The sequence below is a fragment of the Sorex araneus genome, chromosome 6, assembly GCF_027595985.1.
Source record: "Sorex araneus isolate mSorAra2 chromosome 6, mSorAra2.pri, whole genome shotgun sequence".
NCBI classification, from domain to species: Eukaryota; Metazoa; Chordata; class Mammalia; order Eulipotyphla; family Soricidae; genus Sorex; species Sorex araneus.
This window is the reverse complement of record NC_073307.1, coordinates 147,638,362-147,656,988: the sequence shown is the minus strand read 5'-3', so window position 1 is coordinate 147,656,988 and position 18,627 is coordinate 147,638,362. Positions and strand designations below refer to the sequence as shown.

At 45.6% G+C, this 18,627-nt stretch overlaps 1 protein-coding gene across 1 annotated transcript; it reads left to right on the top strand.

Moving 5' to 3' along the window:
• Positions 1-6: 6 nt before the first annotated feature.
• On the top strand, positions 7-18,444 carry HARBI1 (harbinger transposase derived 1). The gene is made up of 3 exons (XM_055143914.1): positions 7-111; positions 764-1,582; positions 11,547-18,444. The coding sequence occupies exons 2-3, from the start codon at positions 913-915 to the stop codon at positions 11,924-11,926; spliced, it is 1,050 nt and encodes a 349-aa protein (XP_054999889.1). The 5' UTR covers positions 7-111; positions 764-912; the 3' UTR covers positions 11,927-18,444.
• Positions 18,445-18,627: the final 183 nt, after the last annotated feature.

The following is an 18,627-nucleotide window of genomic DNA, read 5'->3' as shown; positions in this document are numbered from 1 at the left end:
GGCCGCCGCTGAGCTCCGTGGCGGCTTGTGCGCGGCCGCTGGGGCCTCAGGAGGTTCCGGAGCCGCCTGGGTGGGTGGGGAGTTGCGGCCGGGACCTGCCGCCGCCAAGAGGTGGGTGACCGACTTCCGAGGACGGAGGGACCGGCCCAACGAGACTTTCGTATCCATTTCTAAAGCTTCTCGGTTGTATGTTTTTTAAGCAGTTGGATCGCCTCTTCACCCGAGCTCCCTCTCTCGCCGCCGTTCGCGCCGTCAGTTTCTGTTTCTTGGTCTTTTCCGCCTCCGCCTCACGAGGTGGATTTCTAGGCGTGAGAGGAAAGCCCGTCGAGGGTGGAGGCCACGGTCCGCGCCCGCCAGGCTGGCTCATCACGGACAATTTTTTGCCCCTCCTTTCCGAAGTGGTAGTCTGGGTTAGAGCCCCCCCACCCCCCCAGCCTCTGGTCCCTAACTCATCAGCTGCAGCCCCAGGGCTCTGGGTATTGCGGCCTGCTCGAATTCCGGCCCCGGGTACTTCTCAGTTAGGAGCCGCAATTGGGAACCGATTTCTTTTACCTTGTGGATAATTAAGCCTTCCCCGCCACTGATGTGTGCGGGCTCTCAAACGTCCAGCGTTCATGTCTGGGCCCGTCATGAGTTAATGGAGAAAAAAAAAAAAAAAGCAGGAACATTTTTACTTGAACACAAGAAAAACCGGAGAAAAATGGCCTCAGAGTCATTTTCAAGTCTTTAGTGGGTTTCTAATGTTTCTTTCTTTTTCTTTTAGCCGTTGTAGAGAGAAGAGCTGTATAACTGATGGTTAACTGATATTTTCACTGCCACTTCCTTAAGTGCCCTCTTTCACCAGCGTTCTGACTGGAAAGGAGTCAGGAACAAAATTCACCGGGGGGAAGCGAGACAGCATTTGCACGTACCATGGCGATACCCATAACAGTGCTTGATTGTGATCTCTTGCTGTATGGCCGAGGTCACCGGACTTTGGATCGCTTTAAACTGGATGATGTGACTGATGAATACTTGATGTCCATGTATGGGTTTCCTCGACAGTTCATTTATTACTTGGTGGAGCTCTTGGGAGCTAGTCTTTCTAAACCTACTCAGAGATCCAGGGCCATTAGTCCCGAGACTCAGATCCTTGCTGCCTTGGGCTTCTATACCTCAGGCTCCTTCCAGACTCGGATGGGAGATGCTATTGGCATCAGCCAGGCCTCAATGAGTCGTTGTGTTGCCAATGTCACTGAGGCCCTGGTAGAAAGAGCGTCGCAGTTCATTCATTTTCCAACTGACGAAGCCTCCGTGCAGGCACTGAAAGATGAATTCTATGGGTTGGCGGGAATGCCAGGGGTGATTGGTGTGGTGGACTGTATCCACGTGGCTATCAAAGCACCCAATGCTGAAGATCTCTCCTATGTGAACCGCAAAGGTTTGCATTCATTAAACTGCCTGATGGTGTGTGACATCCGAGGGGCACTGATGACCGTGGAGACGAACTGGCCGGGGAGCCTGCAGGACTGTGCTGTGCTGCAGCAGTCTTCTCTCAGTACTCAGTTTGAGGCGGGACTGCACAGAGAGAGTTGGCTGCTTGGTAAGTATGGGTGTCAATGCCTCCAGAGAGAAAGCCAAGCAGAATGAATACAATCTGAGTCTCAGTACCAGCCTTTTTGCAGGTTTATTTTATGTTGTTTGTTTTGGGGGCCATACCCAGCAGCTCCCAGGGATTAATCCTGGTTCTACACTCAGGGCTGCAGTGACAGCTCTGATCACAGAGAAACTTCACACAGATTCCTGGACTCCTGGTGGTACTCAGGGGACCATATGGGGTGCTGGGGATGGAACCTGGGTCAGCCATGTGCAAGGCAAGTGACCTGCCCACTGTACCATCTCTCATCTTTCTGGTTCCTCTCAGGCTTTTTTAAATCACAAAAGACACTAAAAGGGAAAAACAAGATTTGAACCCATTTGTCCACTTTTAAGAATTTATCTTGATGGGGCCAGAGGGAGTATAGCGGGCAAGGCGCTTGTGTTGCACACAGCCACCCAGATTCAGTCCCCAACACCCCATACGGTTCTCTGAGCACTGCCATCACACCATCAGAAATAATCCCTGAGTGCAACACCAAGAGTAAGTCTGAGCACAGACAGTTGTGGCTCCAAAATCAGAAAAAGAAAAAAATCGGGAGTGGTTGGGGCGGCCAGAGATATACAGGGGATAAAGGTCTTGCCTTGCCAGTCAATCCCACATAATCTTCCACACACCAGCAGCTGTGACCTCTGAGTGCAGCTGGCTGTGGCCTCTCACCGGGGAAAAAAGAAGAATTTATTTTGTGTGGGGCCAGAGATAGGATTCCATGGCAGAACAAATGCTTCTCATGTGTGAGGCTCTGAGTTTGATCCAAAGCACCTTCAAAAAAAGAATTGATTTGGGGGCTGGAAAAACAACTCCAAGGGCTGGGCTGGTGCACATGCTTTTCATACAAGATGCCCAGGTTCAATCCCCACCTTCATAATGTCCTCAAGTACAGCCAGCAGTGCCCCTGAGTACCAGGCAGGAATTGCCCCTAAATACCACTAAGTGTGAGCACCCAGTGAAATTTTCCTCCAGCACCTGAACACTGACTGACACAAAAGAATTTCCCCTTGGAGATGTGAAAGGTGAAGCCAAGAATATCATCACTGATTCCCAAAGGATGATATTGAAGTCATTTATACAGTGTTTCCGGGATGAAACCTAAGCCTCACCTTGAAGTATATGTTCAGCCACTGAGCTATATGCCTGACTTCATTGTTTGCCACTTTAAAAGGTTGCAAATGTAAGTCCAGGGCCTGAGAGAGAGTACAGCAGGTTGGGTTCTTGTCTTGCACATGGCCAACTGAGTTTGTTCCCTAGCATCCCATATGGTCTCCAAAGCACCACCAAAAGTAACCCTTCAGCATCTCCACATGTGGCCCCCAAACAAACAAAAAATGGAAGTATATAGGCATATAAATACACTATGTGTAGACATCCATGTGTAAAATAAATGTAGCTCACAAAATGTTTTTTTTTTTTCGAATTTACCATGGAGGGGTGCAGGGGGGGCATGGACCAGAGAGGAAATATAGTGGGTAAAGTTCTTGCCTTGCACACAGCCAACCAGGGTTCAGTTCCACACATACCATATTGTACCTCAAGCACTGCCAGGAGTGATTCCAGAGCACAGAGCCAGGAGTGAGCCCTGAGAACCACCAAAGGTAGCAAAAAATAAATTAATTTTGGGTGCCAGAGCAAAAGTACAGCAGGTAGGGCACTTGCCTTGCATACAACTGACCCAGGTTCAGTCCTTGCCACCACATATGGTCTTCCAAGCCCTACCAGGAGTGATTACTGAGTCCTGAGCCAGGAGTAAGGCCTGAGCAATGACAGCTGGGCCCAAGAGAAAATTCATCTTGGAGGGCCTAAGCAATAACTTAAGAGGTGGTGTGTATCCTTTGTGTGAGGGAGGCCCCAGTTTAAGCCCCTGTACCATCTCAACCTTTTGGTGCTACTAAGGGTATCCCCTGTGGCTCCCAGCACAATGCCTGAGCAACACTGTTTTCTGTTTTTTTGTTGTTATAATCAGGGAAACAGATTGAGCCATACCCAACTATGCTCAGAGTCTGTTTTAGGCGTTGTGCTTAGAAGTCAATTCCTGGCCTTTCTCACGGGAGCACGTATGTGATAAGGGGATTCAAAGCAGGTGAGCACAATGCCCCGTAACTTGACCCACGCAGCCCACCTAAAAGAGAAACTTAGCAGTAGAAATACGGCTTAGTAGATTACTGTATCTGTGTAGCTTATTCAAAATTTTTATCATCTAAAATAGTGCAAACAGTGATACCTATTTTGTGAAAGGGGTGAGCACCACACCTGGCTTAGTGCTTTGGGGCTGATCCAGATGATAGTCAGGGCACCAAGGGCCTTTATCTTCATTCTATTTTGTGTCGTCTTAGGAATTTTAAATTCCAGTTTCATGCCATGTACACTGAAACGTAAAGGAAAGTTGTTTTGTCAGAGATTCCAAACTTATTTGGATATTTGGAGATGAGGGGCAGTGGGGTTTGAGCCATACTCAGCAGTTTTCATAGCTTACTCCTAGCAGTGTTTGGGATATTATACATGGTATCAGAGATTTGAACCAGGGTTCGCCACATGCAAGGCAAGTGGTATCCTAACTATAAAGCTAATGAAAACTAAGCACTTAGATTTTTCCAAGCAATGTAAGTACTTTACATTGGATTATCTTATTTAGTTCTTATGGGGGATTAAAAACTTAAAAAATAAATACTTGGGGCTGAAGCAATAGTATAGCATTTGCCTTGCACACAGCCAATCCAGGTTCAATCCCCAGCTTCCCATACGGTTCCCCAAGCACCACCAGGAGTAATTCCTGAGTGCAGAACCAGGACTAACCACTAAGCATTGATTGATGTGACCTGAAAACCAAAAAAAAGAAAACATTACTAATATTTCAATGTCTTTACAGAAGAGGAAATTAAGATATCACTGTTTAAGCTGTTAAACTACAACAAAAATCGAGTTACTCTGAGTTTTTGTATGGGGGCTATACCCAAAAGTGCTGAAGGCTTATTTCTGGCTCTGCACTCTAGGATCACTCCTGGCAGGCTCAGTGGACCATCTGGGGTGCTAGTGATCAAACCCAGGTCAGACACGTACAAGCCTTACCTGCTGTACAATCTGTCAGACCCCATGTTTGGTTTTTTTTTCTCTTTTTTTATTTTCAGCCGCACTGACAGAGCTCAGGGGCTACTCTCATTCCAGTGCTCAAGGATTGCCCCTGGTGGTGCTTTGAATTTGAAGCTCCAGCATGCAAAGCATGTTCTCTAGTCCTTTGAACCACCACCCAGCCCCCAGTAGTCCTTTTTCCCCCTTTAGTATCATCTGCATATCTTTTTTATTTGGAGGGAGCATTTGAGTCCGCATGTGGCAGTGCTTAGGGACTACTTCTGGCCGTGTTCTGAAGTTACTCACTCCTGATGGACCTTGCAGTGGCAGGGATCTACCTGGGATCGACGTAAAACAAGGTCAACCACAAAGGTCCTTAATCTCTGTACAGTCTCTCCCTGCCTCAAAACTTCCTTTTAGTGGTGCCAGGGACCAAACCCATGCCTTTACACATGGAAAACTATATACTTTCTTTTGTTTGGGCCACACATAGCTGTGCTCAGACATCATTCTTGGTGGTACTCGGGACCATATGTAGTGCCAAAAAGCAAATCCAGTCAGCCACATGTAAGGCTTTTACCAGCTGTACTGTCTTTCTCACCCCATGTATTTATTGGATTACCTTCTTTATAAAATGAGTGCAAGTGGTTAAGATGTATATTGCAACAGTATTTAACATATTTATGAAGGCCAGTTTTGGTTGCAGGTGCTGGAAAAGCATGCTCATCAAAGTTGATAAGGACATTAATTCCATTAGTATTATTGATTCTGTCATATACTCTTTGGATAAGGCTCTCTCAGCTCTAACTGGAAATGTGCTTTGAAGACCTCTAAGCTAGAATAGAGTTGCACAAATTTTCCATATTCAAAGGTTCACCCAGGAATTTATTTATAATGCACATAACTGATCCCCACTTCAAACTTCAGGATGAGAATCTTCAAGGAAAGAATCTAGACATCTATTTATAACACATGCCCTAAATGACTCATATGAATAGATAAATTTGGAAAACACTGGTCTCTAGAGGATGTGTGGACAACAGGGTAATATAGGGGAAGATTGGCAGGACTGTGAGGAATGACAGGATGTAAAAAAAGAGAGCTATAAATGACTATTTTAAGCATGCCATCAGGGCCTGGAGAGATGGCTTAACAGGCTGAATGTAAGCATTGCATGCTGGGGGCCCAGGTTCTATCTCTTGCACCATCTGGTCTGAAAGTGGCCACCAAGCACTTCTGGGTACAGCCCAAAAATCAAAGGGGAAAAAAAACATCATAGAATAGTTGCAGATTTGCCAAACCTAGAGCGAGCTTGTTTCTTCTTCTTTTTTTTTTTTAGGCCATACTTAAGCTGCTCAGATATTATTCCTGATTCTGTGCTCATGGATGATTCCTGGAGTTTACACACACACACACACACACACACACACACACACACACACACCATTTTATTTTTTTTGGGGGGAGGGGACTGCACTCAGCAATGCTCAGGGCTTACTCCTGGCTTTATGCTCAGGGGTAGGGCCACTCCTTCAGTGCCAGAGGATCACAGGGTGTTATCTCTCCTGCCCAACTTATTTGTTTTGTTTGGGTGGAGCCACACCCAGTAGTGCTCCGAGCTTACTCCTGGCTCTGTGCTCAGGGGTCACTCCTGGTGAGGCTCTGAGGACCATATGGGGGCCAGAGATCAAACCCAGGTCAGCCATGTGCAAGGCAACAGCCCTCCTTGTTTTACAAGCATATTTTTACCTTGGTGTCAATCCCGCACGTCCTTGTTCTCATCTGTCTCTCCAGAGTACTTGATCTCATTTCCCATCTGTAAACATACCTGTTTCTGCAAACAATTCAGCATGAGTTCTTTCTTCTTCAACCCTCTGCCTAGTCCTTTTAAGCTGCTTTAGGTAAGCTCTTCCAGAATGTTTGCTGAATGACTAGTCATGTGAGCAAGTGTGATCTGTTTAGCAATTCCGATCTTAATCCCCTTCTGATTGTGTGGCTTCCAGTGGTGTTTGGATTAGAACCAGTTGCTGATGACAGAACATTTTATAAAAGATCTACATTAACTGCCTAGTTCTCTTACCTCCTCATTTGAAGCCACTTCTTAAAAAAGCATTTTACAAACATCATTCAGTATCTCTGTGTTTTGGCATACACCTTAAATATTTGTATCTTACTCTCTGAGTACCATTGTCTTACTGCCTCTCAATTTGAGTGTTTTTAGACTGTCTGTCTCCTTCCCCTCCTTTGTCTGAAGTATCAAAAACATGCCTGGCGTAGCTTTTGATCTTCTCATTTATAAAATGAGTTCAGGGACTGGTGTAACAGTGCTGCAAGAAAGGACTCTTGCCTTGCACACAGCCAACCCAGTTTCAATTCCTGGGACCACTTATGGTCCCCCAAATCCTGCCAGGTGTGATCCCTGAGCACCATAGGGTATGGCACCAAAAACCAAAATAAAGTTTTTTTTCTGGGCGGGTTTTGGGCCACACCTGGGGATGCTCAGGGTTACTCTTGGCTTTGTACTCAAGAATCACTCCCCAGTTGGCCACATGCAAGGCAAATGCCCTACCTACTGTATTGTTGCTCTGGTCCTAATACATAATATATTTTTTAATGAGTTTAGGACTGGAGCAATAGTGTAGTGGGCACGGTGCTTGTCTTGCACATGGTCAACCTAGGCATTCCAAATGATCCCCTTCACATCTCCAGGTGTGGCACAAAAACAAAACAAGGAGAGTTTAATAGCACCTAATCTGACATAGAAAGGATAGTAAAACAAGAAGTAACTTTGTTGTTGTTGTCTTTGGACCACACTAGTGGTGCCCAAGACTTACTCCTGGCTCTGCACTCTGGGATCACTCCTGACAGGCTCAGGAGACCATAGAGGGTGCCAGGGATCAAACCCTCATCAGACATGTGCAAGGCATATATCTCACCTGCTGTGTCATCCCTCCAGCCCTGAGATAACATTTTTTAGTATTAGTTTTGTTTTTAGTTGTTGTGGGTGCTACTCCTGATGGTGCCCAGCTACACCTGCCAGCGTTATTTGGGCCATGTGGTGCCAAGGATCAAACTTAGGGTCTCGCTGAGATGGCTCAGCACAGGTTTGATCCCTAGCATTGCATCTTCTCCTGAGCACAGAGCTCAGGAATATTTCCCTCTTAATACTGCCAGGAATGGCTCCCCAAACAAAATAGTAACAAAACATATCAGCTCCTACACTATTTCATTAATTTTACATTGCTTCCTTCCTCTTGTTTTCTTTTTTCCTTTCCTTTTCTTTTCTCTGCTTTCATGCTAGGGATTGAACCCAGGGCTCACACAAGCAAGACAAGTGATCTGAAGGCAGATGCTCTGAAGTTGTACCACATCTACTGCTCTCCATACACCTCCTTGATTCCTTCCTTTCTAATTTTTTTGACTTTATTAGGGGGCCATATCTGGTGCTACTTGGGGATTATCCCCAGTTCTGCACTCAGGAATTACTCCTGGTGGTGCTCGGGACACTGTAGGGGGTTCTGCGGATTGAACACAGGTCAGCTGCGTGCAAAGGAAACACCACACTCACTATACTATCTCTCTGACCTGTCTCTCTTCTCTCTTTTTCTCTCTCACTTTCTCTCCCTTCATTTCTTCCTCCCTTCCTTTCTTCTCTTTCTTTGACATACCCACAGTGTTCAGGGATTTCTCCTGGCTCTGTGCTCAGAGATCACTCCTTGCAGTACTCAGGGAACTATATGTGGTGCTGGGGATTGAACCAGGGTCAGTGTCTTACCTACTATACTGTTGCTCCAGCCCCAACACAGTTTCTTAAACTCAACTTTTAATGAGGTTGCACTAAAAAATAAGTTGCACTGGGCTGGGAGATAACTCAAAGGACTATGCATATGCTGTGTATGCAGGAGGTCCAGGCTCAGCCTCTGGCATGGTCCCCAAGCAGCTGGGAGTAGCCCCTGAGCAGTGCTGAGTAGTGCCCCCTAAAAAAACAAAGTCGTTGTACTTAGGAAGAATACAGTCAGCTAAGGTTCAGGGAGATAGCTCACATGGTTGAGCACATGCCCAGCATGCAGTTTTGCCCTGAATCCAGTTCTCAGAACCATTCAATCCCCTGCACTTTGTGCCACCCTGAACATTGCCAGGTGTGTGGAGCTTGAGCAGGGAGACCAGACCATCAGGTTCTCACAGCAGGGGCTGAAGATATAACAAGGAGTTAAGGTGCATGCCTTGCTTATGGCTGACATGGTATGATTCCCAATACCACATGGCCCCCGCAAGTACTGCCAGATGCAACCCTGGAGCCCCCTGAACACTGCTAGGGTAGACCAGGTCATCTCCATCCCTGCGGGGCCCAAGCAGCATTGTGTCCTCAGGCCCTCTCCTTGGACTGACAGCCCAGTTGACTGAGGGAGGGTCTGATCTCCTGAGCACCACTTAGAATGTCTTCCCCACCCTGCCAAATAATAAAGCACTAAGTATAAAATGGGAAAAATTTGTGATACTTCTTAAATATTTAAAGTAAATCCCATTTATTTCTTAGAAGTATAAATTCTTAGGGTTGGGGAGATGACTGGGGCAGGAGCACGTGCATGTAAGGAGTCTGGGGTTCAGCCCCTGGCCCAACGTGGTCCCCCAAGCAGGCCAGGAGTGACTCCCAAGCCCTAAGCTAGGAGTAGCACTGCCAGCTGTGACCTCCAAGCCATATATATATATATATATATGCATATATATACATACACACATATATATACACACACATAGGTATGTCACATATATGCATGCACATATGCACAAATATATACTAAATATATCACATGTAAATATACATGCACACATACACATATGTACATACATGTAAATATACATATAGACACAAATATTTACCTACATGTATACACGCATATCATACATAAATATACAGAATATATACTTGTGTATACCTATGTCACACATGTAAATATATTAGCACATGTATATATGCACATATGTACACAAATATATCTATACGTGTGTATATACATGTATCTCTAAAGGAAAGACGAGGGAAGTGAGGAGACTCCCAAGTTCCCAGTACACTAGATGCGCCTCCCAGCTGTTCTCATCCCCAGGCAAAGGCCATTTGCTGCTCAGTCCCTATGCTGGTTCAGAGGGGTCACACCCTAGGTAGATTTGGGGAGACCATGCCAGGATTGAGTAAGGGTGGGCTGCATGCAAAGCATAGGCCTTAACCTTGTACTCACTCTCCAGCCCAAAGAACTCAGTGTGTGTTTCTGTCTTAGGCCCACACCTAGTGGTGCTCAGGGGCTACTTGGTTTGTTCCTCAAAGTAAATCCTGGCAGTGCTCAAGGGGGCTATGCAGTGCCAGGGATGGAGCCCAGGGCACCTGTCTGCAGAGTCTGTGCTTTAGCCCTTAAAGCTGTCTTCCCTGCCGTTGTTCACAGTATTGGGGATTGAAGCCAGGACCTCATGTGTGTGAGATGCTCTCTAACACTATCCCCAGCCAGAAACCTAGCATTCTCCAAACTATCACCAAACCTGATGATGGATTAGTTGTGCAAACTAATACTCATGGTGCCTCATTCTCTCAACCTTTCCTTTCCTGCCCTTTGCTTGCTATTGTTGCAATGACCAGCTGATTGTGGTCCTCACACATTTGTTGTGATGTTCTCTGGGGGTTCCACAGCTGGTTGTAGTGCTTGTACACTTGGACACAGTGTTCACCAGCAGTGACACATACTACTTTTTAGCTGTGTTTGCTCATATAATTGCCAGGGATCAAACTCCTGGCATAGTGCTCACACATCTTCTAGTTGTGGTCCTTGCACACAGGTACTGGGCTGTGTGCCATAGATCACACTGTTTTGTTGCCCGAGTGGGGGTTCCAGACAGCAGAGCCTCTAGGGATCTGGGTTTTGTACCTCTGGTGGTATCAGGGATCAAACTTATGACCTCAGGCTTACAAGACTGGCTTTTGGCCACTGAGCCATCCCCCTGAGGCCCCATTTCAGCTCTCTAAGAGGCTGTGCTTCTCTGTAAGATCTTTTATCTGCCAAATGAAGTGAGTCAGGACAATTAAACATTGTAAAACATTCTACAGTTGTGCTAGGACATCGCACCCCATTTTTTAACACTTCCCGAGATCATTTGATAAGTCATTTAAAGGAAAAGTCTTGCGTGTATCATTTTAATTAGCTTCTGATTTTATCTCCTTATCACTATTACTACTGGCATCACTGTATTTATGCTCTCCTGATGAATGTGAAATTCTACCAGTTCCTGAGCTCCAGAGGTGTGATTCTGGGGAATGTCTGATAGAAAGGACTCACACCCAGTTGTCACTGACCTCTGCATTAGAGGTTTGGGACTGTTTTTCTGTTACTGTTTGTTTTGTTTTGGGGTCACATTCTATGGTGCTCAGGGCTTACTCCTGACTCTGCTCAGGAATGTCTCCTGGCAAGCTCTGGGATCATATGCCTTGCCAGGGATTGAGCCAGGGTCTGCTGCTTGCAAGGCAAATGCCCTACCTGCTGTACCATTTCTCTAGCCCCCAGCTACTGCTTAAAAAATTCATTGGTGCTTGTCAAATCTCAGTATAGCTGCTTTGTTTCCTTTTATTTATTTCATTATTTTGGTTTTGGGGCCACACCCAATTGGACTCAGGTGCTATTCTCAGCCCAGTGTTCCGGGATCTTTCCTGGTGGTATTGAGGGACTTTAAAGTGCCAAGCCCTGGGCACCTGCTGACAGCGCACGCTGCTTTCCAGTCTGTCACCCGCTCTCCCTGGTCAGGATCTTCCTTTCCGTTGTGTCCCACCTGTGCTCTTTTCTGATGTCTTTGAACCTTTCCTCAGGTGACAGCGCCTTCTTTCTCCGCACCTGGCTCCTGACTCCGCTCCACATTCCCGAGACTCCTGCTGAGTATCGCTACAATATGGCCCACTCGGCAACGCACAGTGTGGTCGAGAAGACGGTCCGGACCCTCTGCTCCCGCTTCCGCTGCCTTGATGGATCCAAGGGGGCCCTGCAGTATTCCCCAGAGAAGTCCAGCCACATCATCTTGGCTTGTTGTGTCCTCCACAACATCTCCCTGGAGCATGGGATGGATGTGTGGTCCTCGCCAATGGCAGCACCCATGGAACAACCCCCTGAGGAAGAGTATGAGCGCATGGAGTCCCTGGATCTCGAGGCCGACCGGCTTCGCCAGGAGCTGGTGCTCACGCACTTCAGCTAATGTGGAAAGTGGGAGGAGGGAGACCTTCCAGAACATGCCATGAACCAGTTTTCCCTATCGCCCTACATGACTCTATCAGCTACTGTGATTGAGGTTATGGACCCTGGGCATAAGTGGACTTTTTAATCTGCATTTTTAATGGGTGAGGACTCAGCATAGTATCTTTTTTTTTTTTTTTTTGCTTTTTGGGTCACACCTGGCGATGCACAGGGGTTACTCCTGGCTCTGCACTCAGGAATTACTCCTGGCGGTGCTCAGGGGACCATATGGGATGCTGGGATTCGAACCCGGGTCGGCTGCGTGCAAGGCAAACGCCCTACCCGCTGTGCTATCACTCCAGCCCCTCAGCATAGTATCTTGATTCATTTGCAAATGTATGAACTACACCAAAATCAAGACAGTGGTTCCCTAGTATCCATTGAACTTACAAGTTGAAACCACTCATTTGGCTTTTTGGTAGGGGGGAAAAGAGGGAGGTTGGGTTTAGGAAACCACACCCAGCATTGCAGAGAGCTTACTCCTGGCCTGTTCAGTGTTCAGGGGACCCTATGTGGTGTCAGGCACAGAAGCCTGGTCAGCTGTATGCAAAGCAAGTGCCTTCCCCTCTGTACTACGCCTCCAGCCTGAGACTGCTCCCCTGGAAAGGTCACTTGTGTTGTAAGCACAAAAGGTTGTAGGCCTTTATGACTGTGCCTGCAAAATCAAAGCAAAGGAGAAGATGGTATCCAGCCAGAACACATTTCTTTGTTGTTTGAATTATCTGAAGATTTCAAGTGAGAATAATATTTATCTGAGATGAATTTAGATAGTATTTTATTTTTATTTTTGTTGTATTGGGGCCTCACCCAGCAATACTCAGGGGTTACTCCTGGCTCTGCTTTCAGAAATTACTCCTGGCAGTGCTCAGGGGACCATATGCAGTGCTGGGGATTGAACCCACGTCTGTAGTGTGCAAGGCAAACACCCTACCCACTGTACTATCTATCTCTCCAGTTCTTAGATTGTGTTGTAGCTTTTCTACTTTGCCACTCGGTATAATCCAAGGCATGTGTGAAAAACAAGCTTAAGCTGAGAAATGGCATTCTGACCTAAGAAAGTGGTGACTGGGCTAGAGAGATATATCAAAGAACTGAGAGTATGCTTTGCATGCAGGTCTGGGTGTAGACCCTGAGTACCATCAAGTATAGCCACCTGCCCCCCTCAAAACAAAAGTTAGTAAACTTAAGTTCGCAGCTTTATTTTATTGTTTTCAACTTTATTTTATTATAGTTTGGTTATGCCTAGAATTGCACCTAGTGCCTCACACATGCAAAGCAAGTGCTCTACCCTTTGCAACTTTGTTTTTAAGAGGCTATTAGAAGGGGGCTGAAGTGATAGCACAGTGGGTAGGGCCTTTGCCTTGCATGCAGCCCACCTGGGTGATTCCCAAGTATCCCATATGGTCCCCTGAGCACCGCCAGGGGTGGTTCCTGAGTACAGAGCCAGGAGTGACCCCTGATCATCGCAGGGTGTGACCCAAAAAGAAAAAAAAAAGAGGCTATTAAAAATAGTAGCACTGTAACACTGTCCTCTCATTGCTCATCGATTTGCTCAATCAGGCACCAGTAACGTCTCACTTGTGAGACTTGTTACTGTTTTTGGCATACCGAATATGCCACTGGTAGCTTGCCAGGCTCTGCCGTGCAGGTGGGATACTCGGTTGCTTACTGGGCTCTCCAAGAGGGACAGAGGAATTGAATCCAGGTCAGCCGTGTGCAAGGCAAACACTCTACCCACTGTGCTGTCACTCCAGTTCATTAGTTCTTCTCTCTTGTTATTAGAAATAATCTGGGGGAAGAAAAACAGTCTGGAACCTTCATCCTTAGTTAGTCTGCAATGCCTGGACTCTGGTTCGGATTCAGCTCCTAGGGAGAGCACCTGGATTCTAATCTCAACCCTGGATAAGAGTTGGGAGGCTAAGTGGGTTCAAGAACACAACCTGGGGCCAGAGAGAGTAGTACAGAGTGAAGACCTTGAATGTAGTTTTCCCTGTTTTGGTTCCTAGCACCTCATAATGCCCTGTGAGCACTGCTGGTTTGGTTCCTGAGCTCAGAGCCAGGAATAAGCCTTGAGCACTTTGGGTTTGGCACAAAAACAAACAAAGCAATCTGGGATGGAGATGTGTCTCAGTGGAAGAGCACTTGCCTTGCATGTGTGAGACACTAGATTTGACCTTCAGAAACACAAAAGCTCAATAAAAATAAATGAACTAGAAAATAGTGGAAAATATTTTAAGTTTTTATTATAGGAATCAGAGATACTACAACAGGTAGGGTGCTTCCTTGCACGCAGCCCACCCTGGTTCTATCCCTGGCACCTTATATAGTCCCCTGAGCCCACTAGGAATGAGCTTTGAACCAGGAATAAGCTCTGAGCACCACCAAGTATGACCCCCAAAACAAACAAAACATTTATTATAAATAAAAGAATCCAAAGTAAAGAAGACATGTCCAGGCTAGGGAGGATAGCTCAAAGGGCTGGAGCATATCAGCCTTTGTATGTGGGAGCACTGAGCCATAGTAGCAACCAGGCACTGCCGGGTATAGCCCCAAACCTATACAAGTCAAAGATAGATTAAGAGGACAGAGAGATAGTATAGAGGTTAAAGTGATTGCTTTACATGTGGCTGATCCTCGTTTCATTCCTCATGCCACATGTAACCCCTGAGCATGACCAGTAGTGAGATCGGGAACAGAGCAAGGAGTAGCTCCTAAACATCCCTATGACCCAGTGAACAAAATTAGGGCTGCAGGGATAGTACAGGAGATAATGTGGTTGCCTAAAATGCGGCCAACCTCAGTTCAATTCCCAGCATCACATACAGTTCCTGAGCACCCCAGGAGTGATCCCTGAGCACCACTGGTATGGCTCAAAACCACTCAAAAAATATAGGTAGATAAATGTAAAATAGCAAGTCTGGAGATACAGTACAGTGGATATAACACTAGCCCTCCACATGGCATCTCCAGCATCCCATATGGTCCCCCAAGCACCACCAAGAGTAATTTCTGATGTAGAGCCAGGAGTAACCCCTGAGCACCACTAAGTATGGCCCCCAAACCAAAAAGAAATAACAAGTTTACACATTTTTCCCCTTTTTTGGCCACACTCCACTGTGCTTGGGGATTACTCCTGACTCAGTGCTCAGGAGACCATTATAAGGTGCCGAGTATTGAACCTGGGTTGACTGCATGCACAGCAAGCACCTTACCCCCGATACTATCTCTCGAACCCCGCAAGTGTACACTTTAAAAGGGATCCAAGGTCGGCAATGTAGCTCAGTGCTAAAGCATTTTCCTTGAATGTGTTAGACCCTGGGTTCAATTCCTTGCACCACAATAAATAACAGAATCTGAAGACCCTGACAGTTTGAAACACAAAGATATTTCACCCATTTGGGGGACAAAACATCTAAATAGAGCATATTGGACTAGAGAAGAAGTAATACAGTAGCCAATCCTGGTTTGAATCCTGGCACCACATGTGGTTTTCTGAGCATTGCCAATGGTCATTTCTGAGCACAGAGCCAGGAATAGCACCCGAGCATCACCAGTGCAGCAAAAAATGAATGAATAAATCACATTTCTTATAATCCTGATATTAAGATGTCTTTTTAAACATTCTATTTTGAAACTTCTTGTATATAAGTATTTAGAAACTAAAGATGGTAAATGTGAAAGTGTTCAAACAGAGAAGTAAAAGAAATACAGTTTCTTCATTTGAAATTAACTTCGGAGTTAGACCTACTTGACTATCTTGGGTGCAAATGATGGACAGAATTTCTTAGGAAATACATACTCCCCAACCAAGTCTTGTTCTAAAATTATACTGATATAAAAATAACCTGATTAGAATAATGAAAGTGTGAATTAGGTTCACACATTGGTGCCTTTCACTGGGACAAAAAAGAGACTTTCCTGAGGATTGTCTTGTTCCCAGTTTCTCAGCCAGTCACCATGTGACACCTCCAAATTGTCCTCTTGGATCATTTCCTACCTGCCTTTGGCAGTGTTAATCTGGTGATTTTCAAAGTAAAGAAATGAGCAGCTGATGACAGAAGAAATTTGGAAATAAGCTGAGAGTGACTCATCCTCAAGATTAAAAACAATTATGAATTATTATCTGCTGTTTATTTCTATTCCAAATGCCATTTCCTATCGTCATCCTACTCTTGAGATTGGAACCATTTTACAGAAGGTTGAGCGTCATTTGTCCAGTGATGTAACTGTGATGGGAGTAGATGACCAAGAGCTTTAGCTCTGGTCATTGTGCAATCAAGGTGTCCTGTGACATGTTTTCCTCTGTAAAGGTTACCTTGAGGCTCAAGCTCGCTTGTCTCCTTGATACTTTTAATTCTCACGTTTTTTTCCATGTTTCCTGAGACAAGCATTTTTCCGCATGATGAATATTGGATATATGTCATAAATTCAAGTGGAGTGTGGTCCTGATTAATGCCCAACATTTTTGCCTTCAAAAAATAGGGACGAGGGCTGGAGATAGTTCAAAATAATTTTTATGCCCCAGCACTTATATGATCCCTGAGCATAATAGTCCCTAATCACCGAACCAGGAATAGCCCTTGAGCACTGCTATATGTGCCATCCCCCAACCCCAAAACAAAACAAAATGAAACAAACAGAAAACAGTGCCAGGGAGATAGTACAGGAGTTAAAACACCAGTTTAATCCTTAGCACCACATGCCACCAAAGGACCACCATATGTAACCCCTCTGATCATTGCTATGCCTGGTGATCTCTAACATCACAGGGCCCAAGACCACTGTATCCTAGGGCCATTGTAGTGAACAATCTGATCTGTTTGAATGAGAGACTTGCCAGGAGTTTCCCCAGTTATTTGAGCACCACTTAGGAGTCCCCTCTTCAAGGAAAAAGATGCATTTACGCAAAATTGTGGTGGGGAAGGGGGTTAAACAATGGTACAGTAGGTAGGGCACTTGCCTTGAATATAGCTGACCCAGGATTTCATCTCTGGCACCACATATGATTCCCTGAGCTCTGAGCCAGGAATAAGCCCTGAGCACCACCAAGTGTGGTCCAAACTCCCACCCCCCATCCCCCCAAAAAAAAGGAAAATTGGGATTTTCCACAACTTTACTCACTAGCTGGTGACATGAAGCCTGAGTGGGAGGAACAGTCTTGGAGATATTTCAAAAGCAATTTCAAGCACATTACTTGCAAACTAAAGATAATTTGTAGGTGCTGAGCTGACAACATTGGCTGCAGTATTTTTTCCCTGGGAGTACTTTTTCCTTAATGATTACGCAGATTGACTGTTCAGATCCACTTCTTTAACTTCCCTTCCACCTGGAGTTTTACTGGCCAGGATTTTTTTTCAGTTTATAGTCATACTTTCCCCCGAAATCATCTAAGGGAGTGGTCAGAATCTGTACTTCCAAACTGTCAAGAGTTCCGGGGCTGAAGTTAAGGTACAGCAGTTGAGGCACTGGCCTTGCCTGTTCCTGGCCCTTTTTCAATCCCTGGCATCTCATGTGATCCCTTGAGTACCACCACCTGGAGTAAATCCTGAGCACAGATGCAGGAGTACCTGCTGAGCATTGTTGGTGTGACCCAAACACCAAAAATTTTTTTAAAAATTAGTAAATTGTCAAGTATTCACTTATAAGCACTTTCTGAGTGCCTGAAAAATGTGAAGTTCATGTTGTGGATTTAGGTGTCATTGCGGTAGAGTTTTAGAAGAACGTAAAGGATGATGCCTGTCTAACATTAGAAATTTCCAAGAACTAGGGCCGGAGCAATAGTGGGTAGGGCGTTGACCTTGCACACGGCTGAAACTGGGTTCGATCCCTGGCATCCCATATGGTTCCCCCAGCAATAATTCCTGAGTGCAGAGCCTGAGCATTGGTGGATGTGACCCAAAAAGAAAAAAAAAAGTAAGGAAGAAAGAAAGAAAGAAAGAAAGAAAGAAAGAAAGAAAGAAAGAAAGAAAGAAAGAAAGAAAGAAAGAAAGAAAGAAAGAAAGAAAGAAAGAAAGAAAGAAAGAAAGAAAGAAAGAAAGAAATTTCCAAGAACTGAGCAGGACAGGGGTATGACTTGGGGTAGATGACTTGCCCTTGCCCTGCACATAGTCAGCCTGCATTGGATTTCTGAGCACCGCGTAATGAATAGTCACTGCTGGGAGTGACCCCCCCTTTTTTTAATGTTTTATTAGAGAATCACTGTGACGTACATTTACAAACTTATGAACTTTTGTGTTTTCATTTCACTCATACAGTGATCGTTTTCCCATCCCTCCACCAGTGCCCATTCACCTCCACCAATGATCCCAGTATCCCTCTCACCATCCCCACCCTGCCTCTTCAGCAGGGCATTTTGTTCTCTCTCCTTTTGGGTGTTGTGGTTTGCCATAGAGGTATTGAGTGGCCTTCATGTTCCGTCTATAGTCTACTTTCAGTTCGCATCTTCCAGCCCGAATGAGTGACCCCCTTTCTTTTCTTCGTTTTGCAGACCCAAGAATTATACCCAGGGCCACCTCACACATGCAAGTCAGTGAGTGGTCCACTGCTGAGCTACAAAACTGACACTACCAACTATTTTTTTTTTTTTTTTTTTTTTTTTTTTTTTTTTTTGCTCTTTGGGTCACACCTGGCTCTGCACAGGGGTTACTCCTGGCTCTGCACTCA

Bases quoted from the DNA above. Each gene is read 5' to 3' on its own strand.
- HARBI1 (XM_055143914.1), top strand. From the start codon at position 913: ATGGCGATACCCATAACAGTGCTTGATTGTGATCTCTTGCTGTATGGC. The intron at 1,583-11,546 runs GTAAGTATGGGT...ACCTTTCCTCAG, and splicing joins CAGAGAGAGTTGGCTGCTTG to GTGACAGCGCCTTCTTTCTC.